Here is a 12009-nt window from a genome sequence, read left to right as displayed (position 1 = left end):
GACTTTTCGAAGTGAAAACCGACCAGGGACAACAAATTCCCCGTACCCTTCCACCTCTTCACACTGTTGTGGTTGGTTTTTCACAAACAAGTTGAGCTCAATGGAATGGTGAATTAGTAACCTGCGATGCTAAAAAGAAAATCAGCCCCTACAGCTTGGGCCTAGGGCCTAAGATCATAACGAAAAGCCGGGAAAAAAAAATATGTATTATTTTATCTCTGTTTGTTTTATATGTTACAAGAAAAATGTTAAACAAATGTTTATAAAAACGATAATTTTACTTGCGTTGCAAAATATACTAAAATACTATTCATTGTAATGGTTTTTTTTTTACTTTTTTTTAATCTATGTTTTTTTATTAAATTTTTATGATATTATTCTAGTTTTATAACCCATATCATGGGTTCAACGAATTCACCAGGATTAACTCGAGTCATTTATTTTTTTTAATTGATTTTTTTTAATATTATCCTTTAATATTGGGTTAATTGAGAATTGTTTGGGTTGTTTTTAAACTCGTCAAGTTAATCAAGTTATATCGGGTTGTTAAAATAGTTGTGTATTAAATATATTAAAATATAATTGATTTTTATAAATAAATTTTATCATTGAAATACACAAATAAGAAGGTTATATTTATAGTAAATAACATCTTTCATTGTAGACACCCTAACAAAAAAGAATGAAGGGAGCTAGCAGGCGTAGAAGAAACTTGAGGGCTTAGCTGCTGTGGTAAACTGCAAGTTCAATCCTTGCGAACGTCCCGGGTTCGAATCTCAAAGAGTACCCCTGTCATCCTCGTGGTGTCTTACCTGTTCACTGGGCTTGCAGGATGTTCAGTGGGCCCGGGGATTAGTTGTGGTGCGCGCAAGCTGACCCGGACACCCCGGTTATAAAAAAAAAAAAAAAAATAGCAATACAAATTCCAAAGCATGAGAGAGAGAAAAAGAAAAAGAAAAAGAAAAGGAAAGTAAGGATGAATGGGACGTCGGAACCACACTAGAGTTTTGATAAAGACATGTGATATCATCAAAAAATATTTAACGAGATTAACACAAAAATACTAGGAAAGATCATCATCTATAGCAGGAAGAATTTCATGTGCCACACAAGTTGCGGTGGCTTGTCCACACTCTAGTGCAAGTGATGCACACATGAGCAATTTTTTCCCTTTTTTGTTCATTTTAGTCCCTCCACTTCATTCCCTAATTATTATACAATTCTCCAGTTCAATGTCCAAAATTGAATTAGGCGAAAAGGAAAGGAAAGAAAGGGAAAACCATTATGCATCTTCCACAAAACATTGTTCATCTCCCACAATTACTCTCCTGCACAAGGGACTGGCCTGCACAAAGGAATGCTCTCCTGCTCAAGAGACTGCATGTCTCCACAAAGGACACCTATCTCTCTCTCCTCGATCACTTGTGAGCATCAACCTTCCACTAATTGTAAGATTATTTAAAAAAACAAATTATTTTCTATCATTATTTCCCTTTCTATGGAGTAAACTGACACATAACTAGGTTTATAAATATCTCGAGTGATTAGATAAAAATAAATTTAAATCATTCAAGAACTCCACACTAGTTTACTCAACAATACAAAACAATCACACACTCCTTGCATTTCTCATTCTCCTCTTTCTTATATATTTTTTTCCTCCTCTACTATTACCGACATAAACATTGGAGGTTCTTTTATTACAATAAAGAGCTTGTTTTTTTGGGAAAAACCAAGCAAAAAAAAGCTCATATTGAAGCCTAGTCACTTCAGTCCAAGATGCAACCGTGTAAAATCCAATCTGAAATTTTCACGAACATATCAGTAATGGTGTATCTATATACGTATGTTTGTGATTTTGTTCAGGGGGCTAGAGAAGACTCCTTTGTGGTGACATGAGCATTGAAAAGTTTTAATATGTTAGTTTTGAGTCAGAGGACCTAGCGGAGATCGAGTCCTATACAGGGGGAATAAGATAACCTGTATGCACGGGAGTTTGCATCTAATTATCATGGGAAGTTTCAGGGGTGAAAAAAAAACCAATTAAATCAAGAAAACTAAAAAATAAAAATTAAAAAAAATCAAATCATGAAAAAAAAATGATTAGAATTTTTAAAAAACTAATTGGTTCGGTTCAATTTGATAAGCCTGAAACTAAAAAAACAAACCAAATCCAAACCGAAAAAACTGAATCAAACCAAAAAAACCAGACAAAACAAAAAAATAGAGTCAAACCGGAAAAAACCGGTTTTTGTTCTAAAATAACCGAACTGAACCGAAACTGGTTGGTTTGAACTAGTTGCGGTTTTTTTTCAAAAATACCTAGTTTGATTTTTTTAAAATAAAAACATAACCAAACCAAAAATAATCATCATTTAAGGTTGAACTGTTTGATAATATTTTCTTTTTTTTGAACTACATCTGATAGGAAAATAAGATTTGGAGGGCTTATTTCAGACGTCAGATTATAAAAAGGTTGAACTATATTTTTGCCCCTATAAAGTCTTCAGTATTCCACTTTTACCCCTATGGTTTAAATTCATCAATATTATCCTCGTAGTTTTTTCAAAAAGTTCCAATTTTAACCACGGTACGTAATTTAATAGCTAATGATGAACCCACTTCTTCAATTTTCTTTTTCGAGTTTTCTTGTATTTTTATGAGATATTGTCACACATATATAGGAATTTGAGAGGACAGAATGATAGACTGAACAAAGTATAAGGGAAAAAAAAAAAAAAAAAAAAAACAGAGATCATATTTCCTAGCTACTTAAACAATGAAGGTTAACATTGAAACTTTCGTAAAAATACTAGCATAATACAACAAAGCTTAAAACTACAAGGGTAAAGGTGCGGAACATTGGTGAATTTAAAATAAATTTACGAATGAAATAAAATTTATAATTAGAAAAAGAAAAATGAAACTTGCATGAGTGGAGTGCTTAGTTAAGAATATGAGCATTTCCTGTGTTTTCTATGGTTATTGAGGTTTTGTTTGTACTTACGATTCAATTATACTTTTTGAATTTTTTTTATTTTTTTAACTTTAAATTATTTTTAATATATTTTTGAATTGTTTTAATATATTAATATAAAAAAATATTTTTTGTATATTTGTAAGTAAAAATATTTTAAAAAACAATAAGTTGCTATAATTCAAGTTTGCGTATAAAATAATGAAATGATGAGAACGGTGTAATAAAATTATAATCAATGAACATTTTGTAATCTTAATAAAGACACAATTAGTAAAATTAATTAATATACTTACAATGGCTTGGTACAAAGTAAGGGGAGCTTTTCTCTTTTTTAACACAAGAAATTACAAGGGATCGTCATCTCGAAACAATTAGTCAAGTTACAGAAATAACAAGGTTCAAAAAAGCGTGCGTATTCTACAAAACTCCATTATCAAGCTCACACATGTTATCCAAAACCTAACTGCACCAAACAAATCTCTTGCAGAAAAATAATACCACAGTAGTAATTCTCTTGAAGGCTAAAAACAGAAGGGTGGCTGCCATAGGAAACTATGGCCGTCCCTCTCATGCACAGTACACATAAACATATCTATAGTACTACTGAAAGTCACTTAGGTTTCGATCTTGAGCACATAAAAAGGGTTTTTCGATGCCAGGGATAAAGATTGTTTGTGTTAAGGTTTGAATCTTAAACCTTCGAGAAAAATATGATCGTAAAATATACGGCCTCACATGTAAAGTGGATTGAATGATCGTATAAGTCGAAACTTTTCATTTAGAGAGTGGATATTTAGTGTCCAACCACTATAAAATTTGGGCTTAATCTCTCTCCCCTCATTATTTTTACTTTTGCTTTATTATTGCTTTGAGATTGCCTTGTGTTTATGTGTTGTTTACTTAGATAAGAAAGAGTCTGTGGGTGGTGTTGAATTCTTTGAAAAGAACCTAATTCACCCCCTTCAATTTTAGGCAAAGAAAGCTCCCAATGTCCAAGGCAAGTCAATTGTGTGATTATTATGAAAAACACATCATCTTCACAACCTAAGTGTCTGCAGTTTAGTATTTTCCTTTTAGTTTTGGTTTAATAGCAGAGAGAGAGTAATGTTCAGTTCTGGTCACTGAACTATTTAAATCGCGTTTCTCACTTTCCCACTTTGTGTTATAGGATCAGGTTTGTCCTTCTATTTTATATTGATTTGGGCATGGGTTCCTAGCCAGTCCGAGCGGTACAACACCAGCGATAATAGATCTGACCTCAACACAAACTTTGCTTGATGCGAAACAAATCAAAATATAGCTAATGGAAAAAATTAAAACAAAAAATCGAGAAACTTGGATTAAAAGGTTTTACAACCAAATTTGAGGGGGAAAAGATTACACTGAAAACACTTCCTTAAACTGAGGTTTCAACCGAGTAGAAGTTTCAATATTGTATACTTCAGGTGTACGATCGAATCCCAGCCAGCCTTCACATAGTCCAAAAAGCATTCCCTCACAGCCATTCAAGTTTTCAAGATCAAGATTAGCGTAAGAATCCTTAAATCTCACGAATGTTTGCTGGGTTAACAGGCTATCAGATCCTGCCTGGTGCCTACTTCCGGTTGTCCGTTCTACACCCAGTAACTTAGCCACCCTCTCCAATCCACCGCGCAAACCACCGATAGATCCCATCATGAATTTTGTATCATAAACTCGAACCCCAAAGAAGAAACTAACCATCCCCAGAAAAGACGCCATATCACATGGCAACTCTCGTCGAGTTAAAATCTTGATCAAGAACCCAAAATCATAAGCACCATGAAAAGTAATCCAAGTTATTGAACAGTTATTGAAAACAAGTCCAGAAGTCAAAACCATCCATGCAAAATCTGAGGAATCGATACCCTTTTCTCTGTTCTTCTTGAGATCAATACCTTGGCGTTCAAGTAACCCAATAGATTCGTCGTTGTAAGGATCATGCTCGATGTTGAAATCCCGGAAATTAAACTGCCAAAAGTAGTGGAATTCTGTTCCGAAACTTGGAAGATTTCCTTGTGAATCAGACAGAGTCATCCCAAGTTGAATTATTTTCAAGAGATCAACATTGTACTTCATGAGACGGTAATTGTGAGAAGGAGGGGCTTGAGACAGCAAACTCTTGTCAAGATTTGACAGAAAGAGGGTACCAGGGAATTCAGTGTCCAGTGAAACGAAGGAGAAGCGAGAGATTGCTTCCTTGATTAGAGAAAACTCAGCTACGAGGTTCTCTGCCCAGACTTCGCGCACCTGTATCGGTGTGCTGCTCTTCATCTTTAACGCCATTGTTGTTTTTCAGATTGAAAAATCAAATTAAGTTATGCTGTTTCAATGGCTTAGGTTGTCAATTTAAAGCCAACATCAGAAGAGAAAGTCCGAAGTTGACAAGGTAAATATTGAAACCTAGTTTCTAGCTTCTTCTGGTTTCCGTCTCAAAATTGGAAGACTTTTCGGATTTCCTGATGTGAGAAGATTGTGTCTTAATTTAATACGAGTTCTTTCAGTGACTTAAATTAAGTCTTTTTATAATTACTAGGATCTCTTACAGAATTAAGCATAATTATTAAATCATAGGTCACTAGATCAGATGCGTAAACTCTAGTTGATATAAATCAATAAAAAATATATATAGAAAAATCAACGCAATATCATTTAAAAAAAATTCAATAATTTTAATTTTCAACAGGTCAACTCTAAATTGACTCTATTTACATTAGCATGTAATAGTGATAGGTTATTCAGATTCTAAACTGGATCATGTTTAATTATATATTAGTTACATAATCGCGCGATAGCACAGATTAATTTATTTTTGCTTAAAAAATATCAAAAAAAACTAAGATCTAAAAGTGTTACGTCTTTTTATAAAGTTATACCTAAAAGTTTTGGGTTTGGCTACAACACCTGACCCAAGAGTAATATTTATAATATTAATAATAACATTAAACTTACATGATCCAAGTTTAAATGGGTCTGACTGCAATATCGGACCCAATAGCCTTGATTGTGGGTTTGACTGCAAGATCGTGTCATAAAAGTATCATAATCAAATAGATTAATTAAAAAGAAAAAAATAAAGAAAAAAAACAACATGAAGAGAAAAACTAACGAAGAAATATAATTTTTTTTTGAATTAATTGGTTAACCCTTCAAACTAGGTTAACTCGTCAAACCTTGGATTCGTGTCGTGAAAGTTTGATAACTAAATAGGAAAAAAAATTGATGGGTTACCTAGAATTAATTGGGCTAACCTGTGAAATCAGGTTAACCCATCAAACCCGGGATCTGTGTTATGAAAGTTTGATAACTAAATAAAAAAAAAATTTAACATTAACAAACTATATTAAACGAAAAAAATTAACTAAAAAGAAAAAAATAAAAAATAAAGGCATCAAACGATAACTAAATAGAAAAAATTTAATATTAATAAACTAAATTAAATAAAAAAATATTAATTAAAAATAAAAAATAAAGAAAAAAAACATATAAGAAGAGAAAAACTAATGAATAAAGAGAAAAAAAATCTAAATTAACTATGAATCAACTGGGTTAACTCGTCAAACCAGGTTAACCCGTCAAATCAGGGATCCGTGTCATAAAATTCTAATAATTAAATATTAAAAAATTTAATATTAAAAAAGTAAATTAAAAAAATAATTAAAAAAGAAAAAAGAAAGAAAGAAAAAAGCTAAAAAAAAGAAACTAAAGGCATCAGTTTTTTTACTATAGACTGCATTGTGCAGTCCACAGTAAAAGGCTTAAAAAGAAAAAGAAAAAAAAAAGACATACGCCACGGGTTAATTTTTTTTTTCTTGTATAAAAAATATCAAAAAAAGCTAAGATCTAAGAGTGTTAGGTTTTTCTTTTTAAAAATATACCCAAACACTTTGGGTCTAGTTGCAACGCTTGACCCAAGAATAATATTTATAATATTAAACTTACATGACTCAAAGTTTAAATGAATCTGAATGCAACACCAGACTAATAGCCTTTGATGTTGGTCTGACTGTAAGGTCATGTCATAAAAATGTAATAATTAAAAAGATTAACTAAAAAAAAAAACAAAGAAAACAAACCAACAGGAAGAAAAAAAACTTACGAAGAAAAAGAAAAAAAAAATGAATTAACTATGTTAACCCGTCAAACTTGAGATTCGCATCATGAAAGTTTGATAACTGTGCATGGGAAAAAAAAAATGATGGGTTAACCCATAATTAATTGGGTTACCCTGTGAAACCAAGTTAACCCGTCAAACCCGAGATATATATCATGGAAGTCTGATAACTAAATAAAAAGAAATTTAAAATTAACAAACTAAACTAAATAAAAAAATTAATTAAAAAGAAAAAAAATCCGGGTTAACCCATGAATTTGGAGTCAAGTATCTTATTCAGGGTATAAATAATGATACTGAATTGTCGTATTGTTAAAGACTGTGTATATAACACTTCTGTCAACTGAAAATTTCAGTATGAAGTTAAATTCTCTTATCCTAGAAAAGGGTAAGATTGAAAGGTGATGGTCGCTCTGTTTTCAGTTCAAATCAATTGTGGGTTATGCAGATTGATCTAAAGCAATGTACATGATGATTTTGTATCGATAATCAGGTGGAGTGACAGCCATGGATGACTTTTTGATCAAATTCTTTCCTACTGTTCATGAAAGAAAGCTTCATGCCAAGGAAAACAATTACTGCAAGTATGACGATCAATATCTTCAACTTTTTACATCTTCGCTCTACCTTGCTGCCCTTGTTTCGAGCTTTGGTGCATCAAAGGCATGCACCAAATTTGGCCGCAAGCCGACAATTCTTGTTGCATCAGTATTTTTCTTGTTTGGAGCAGCCGTCAGTTCTAGTGCTCAAAACATTTGGATGCTAATCATTGGCAGGATTCTCCTAGGTTTTGGGGTAGGATTTGGCAATGAGGTATGCATATTTGAGAAATATTTTGTTTCTGAGTTCTTTCTAGTTGATAAAACTTTCTTCTCAGAATATTGTTTTGCAGCTTTATTTTAAATTGGTGCCGCATTGGGTAGGTTAACGAGAACCTTTTGCACAGTACTGAAAAACTTTGCAGGCGGTCCCTCTGTTCTTATCAGAGATAGCACCAGTGGAGCGTCGGGGGGCTGTGAACATCCTGTTCCAATTCTTTGTTACAGTAGGGATATTCTTTGCAAATCTAGTCAACTATGGCACTTCGAAGATGCATCCATATGGATGGAGAGTATCCCTGGGCCTTGCTGGTGTGCCAGCTGTGTTCCTGTTTATAGGATCCATAGTCATCACCGAAACACCAACAAGCCTAATTGAACGAGGAAATGAAACTGCAGGGCAAAGCACGCTCAGGAAGATTAGAGGAGTCGACAATGTTAGTTCTGAGTTCGAGCAAATTAAAGCTGCCAGTGAGATAGCCAGGCAAGTCAAGCATCCATACAAGAAACTCATGAAGCGCTCTAGCATGCCCCCACTAATTATAGGCATCCTGTTGCAAGTCTTTCAACAGCTTACAGGAATCAATGCTATAATGTTTTATGCACCTGTCCTGTTTCAAACCGTTGGATTCAAAAATGATGCTTCACTTTTGTCAGCTGTGATAACTGGAATTGTAAATGTGCTTAGCACATTGGTCTCCATCTTTTATGTGGATAAGGTTGGGAGGGGGGTTCTGCTTCTTCAAGCCTGCGTGCAGATGTTAATAAGCCAGGTCAACATTCCTTTCTGTTTGCCTTTAATTTTTTTGCCAAATCTGCCGAAGTATACTTGTATGACGTATTTTGCAGTTTATCTGTTTCGCTGAATGGAAAGTTTCTGTGATGCAGACTGCAATTGGAGGAATTTTAGTAGCTTTCTTGACAACTACAGGCTCGCTTACCAAATTACAAGCAGCTTTTGTTGTGGTGCTGGTGTGTGTGTTTGTCATGTCCTTTGCATGGTCCTGGGGTCCTCTTGGCTGGCTGATACCAATTGAAACATTTCCTCAAGAGACCAGAACTGCAGGGTTCGCTTTTGCAGTTAGCTCAAACGTGCTCTTCACTTTCCTCATAGCTCAGGCATTCTTATCGATGCTGTGTCATATGCGTGCCTTCATATTTTTCTTCTTTGCTGGCTGGATTCTCAAAATGGGGTTGTTTGTGTATTTCCTGTTGCCGGAGACAAAGAACGTGCCACTAGATCTTATGGTTGAAAGAGTTTGGAAGCAGCATCCGGTCTGGAAAAGATTCATGGATTAATGGTAATCGTAATTAAGTGGTAGAAGATAAAGTCCAATGTGATAAAAAAAAAAAGTCAAATAAGGCAGTTTAAAGATTTTGGTGTACGTATTCTGATTATACCTGTTTGGGTTTTGCTTACACAAATCATCTTGAATTCATGTTTCTACTGAATGCAGTTTATTTTATTGAATTAATGATGTTTTTTTCTTAGTTTGGTTTTGGGAGGACAGATGATTTGTGTTGAACGAGGTTCTATCTCTTTTGTGATTGGAATATGTATGGTACTTGAGTTTCGGAAATTACAGCTTACTTTCTTGAAAACCAGAAATTACATTTGCCTTAAGCCTAGCCATCTGCTAATATATGTGCAAGCAAGAAATGTGAATTATGTTAACGGTAGTTTGCTTATTTGAAATTAAACCTGAGCGGCAAAACAACAGAGACTTTGAGAAGCAGGTGCGCCGCCCATCTCTATACACCAGAGATCAAAACTCACACCATGTTCTATCCACTGCCGGTAGGATCTATCATATGAACTCATCCTTGAACCAGGTTCAGAGTTCAATCCAAACAATTGATCAAAGTTTCTAATAAAATGATTATAGATCACTTTTTTGATTGCATTGATCTGCAGAACATCTATCGTCCCCCGAATTCTCAGCAAAACAAAGCCTCCAAATTAAGCAAGATTGATATAAAAGAACGTTGCCGAAACAGCCATTGCCAAACCAAAGCTACCAAAAGGACTTCTCAAAGCCTTCAATGACAAGGCATTACTTGAGGCCGGACCGGCTACTCTGGCAGAAGGAACTGGCGGGGAGGGCACTGAAGAAGATGCGGGAATTTGTGCCGTTTCATCGCTCCGTGGCACATTAATGTCAACCTTCTGTCCAGCTTGGCAATGGCCAGGGACACCACAGAAAAAGAAATGGTGACGACGAGTCTTGATAGTGATTGAATCATTGCCGGTGGTGTAGGTTGCCATAGGGGCAGAGGTATTGCATGCTCTGTACATTGCATGTGTAACTCGCATCACATTGTGAAATTGAGCATTGTATTCGAAAACTGATACACCCATTGACAGTCAACACGTAAGTGCATGTATAGTTTTAGGTAGAACCACAATTAAAAGGACATGAAGATATAAATCCTGAGCAAAAAGCCAGGCAAAATGGCAAATATACTGATGTGCAAGATGAATGACGAGAGCTCCAAGGATCTATTGCATTAGTCGGCACTGTAAATTGCTATTTAAGTCTATGAAAATAAAATATGCCATCTTTAAAAAGGGGTGAAGAGCATCTTCACTTTACTTCAAATATTAATGATCTCCATTCCATTCTCATCCACAACACATTACTTGCCTTTCAGTTTGTACTTACAAAAACAAAAGAAATCAGGTGAATGGGTTAAATCATACCTTTCAACATATGCCTAAACTAAGCAAAGTCAAGAAAAAGACGGCCATTAAAGCTCTGGAATACTAGCTTTACCCCCCCCTTTAACCAGAGCAAGAAACTTCTTATTTTCCTCGTCATTTCTGTACGAATGGATGTGATGTTTTACTTGCCTCCCACCTCGCATGAAATGTCTCAAAAGAAAGAGACCCATACCGACATTATCATTCCAAATCACGAAAGTTACGGCCTCTATGTGATGGATTATAGGGGAATGTAGCATGCTGAGTGCGATTCATCATTATTGAAGCATGCTAGAACAGAAGGGTCAGAGTTGCTATGGTGGGGGCCACATATAACATACATTCATGCTAGCATTTGCATGGCCCACCGATATCATCATGAAATCTTAGCAAGTAAACGTTGGAGCTAAAACTGCTCAGCGCACTTGAGGATTACAGGTCACCCACATATGTCGTGAGTAAATATTAACTGTTCTAGTATAATATACTTTTTTGTGCTAATAATTAAGGCCAGTTTACATGCACAGTCGGGCTTGCCACAGGGACAGCCAACTGGGATTGAACAACACTACCCGTCAAGATCAAACATCAAAACGTTGAATCCAGAACAAACAGGCAAAGAAACTAAGCGAGGGAGAGGGAACAGACAGGAAATCAAAACATTGAATCCAGAACAAACAAGCAAAGAAACTATGCGAGGGAGAGGGAATAAACAGGAAAGTTTGCTGCTGCTAGTCTTGATCTGCACGCATTATGCTAACCCACCTAATTACAGTGTGAGGCCACGAGAGGTAAATTGTAAAGCAAATATAGCAGAGTTGGAAAGGCACGGTACGAGCAAAACTTGTCCGCCAATAACCAGATTTTGAGATTTATATGGAAACCATGAAACTATATTTCTAAGAAAACATTGCTGGCTGGAAACTGAAACTATCAATTTTAGCCTACAAGATTATGGTTTGTATGGAAAATGAGAACCCCCAGAATGAAATGTAAAGTCAGAATGGACAGCCCAAATGCAGCCATAAAAAGTAAAGATTGATGAGGGAAGAAAGGGCAATGAATTAACTTACGGATTACGTCACCAACTTGAAATGTCTTGGTAGCAGACCATTGTTTGTAGTCAATGTTGCCGCTAGCGGTCCAACCAGCAGAGCCCCCAACCTTGTACACCGCTGCATGGATCACCTCCAGCATTAATGTCATCGCCGTCAGCAGAGCGACGGCCCTCTTCACCAAAGCCATGGCCGCAAAACTGTGAAAATCGAGATGCTTGGTGGGTTTGTTTTGCTTGAATTGAGTTATGAGAACTGGAGAGGCACCTTTCACTTTAGGCGTTTATAAATCTTTTGGAATTTACATGGGGTTTGGCTGGCAG

At 35.3% G+C, this 12009-nt stretch overlaps 3 protein-coding genes across 3 annotated transcripts; 1 reads left to right on the top strand and 2 right to left on the bottom strand.

Moving 5' to 3' along the window:
- Positions 1–4357: 4357 nt before the first annotated feature.
- On the bottom strand, positions 4358–5284 carry LOC118046617 (probable CCR4-associated factor 1 homolog 11). The gene has a single exon (XM_035055610.1). It carries the CDS (start codon positions 5282–5284, stop codon positions 4358–4360), a length of 927 nt encoding a protein of 308 aa, XP_034911501.1.
- Positions 5285–7619: 2335 nt separating this feature from the next.
- Positions 7620–9229, top strand: LOC118046618 (sugar transport protein 8). Its single transcript, XM_035055611.1, has 3 exons — positions 7620–7925; positions 8077–8703; positions 8819–9229. The coding sequence occupies exons 1-3, from the start codon at positions 7620–7622 to the stop codon at positions 9227–9229; spliced, it is 1344 nt and encodes a 447-aa protein (XP_034911502.1).
- Positions 9230–9592: 363 nt separating this feature from the next.
- On the bottom strand, positions 9593–12009 carry LOC118046608 (mavicyanin). The gene is made up of 2 exons (XM_035055597.2): positions 11705–12009; positions 9593–10276 (listed from the first exon to the last, which is right to left on the bottom strand). The coding sequence occupies exons 1-2, from the start codon at positions 11874–11876 to the stop codon at positions 9891–9893; spliced, it is 558 nt and encodes a 185-aa protein (XP_034911488.1). The 5' UTR covers positions 11877–12009; the 3' UTR covers positions 9593–9890.

Source organism: Populus alba, chromosome 10 (genome assembly GCF_005239225.2).
Source record: "Populus alba chromosome 10, ASM523922v2, whole genome shotgun sequence".
Classification (NCBI taxonomy): Eukaryota; Viridiplantae; Streptophyta; class Magnoliopsida; order Malpighiales; family Salicaceae; genus Populus; species Populus alba.
Note: the sequence above shows the minus strand (reverse complement) of the source record. Positions and strands in the feature narration are given on the sequence as shown.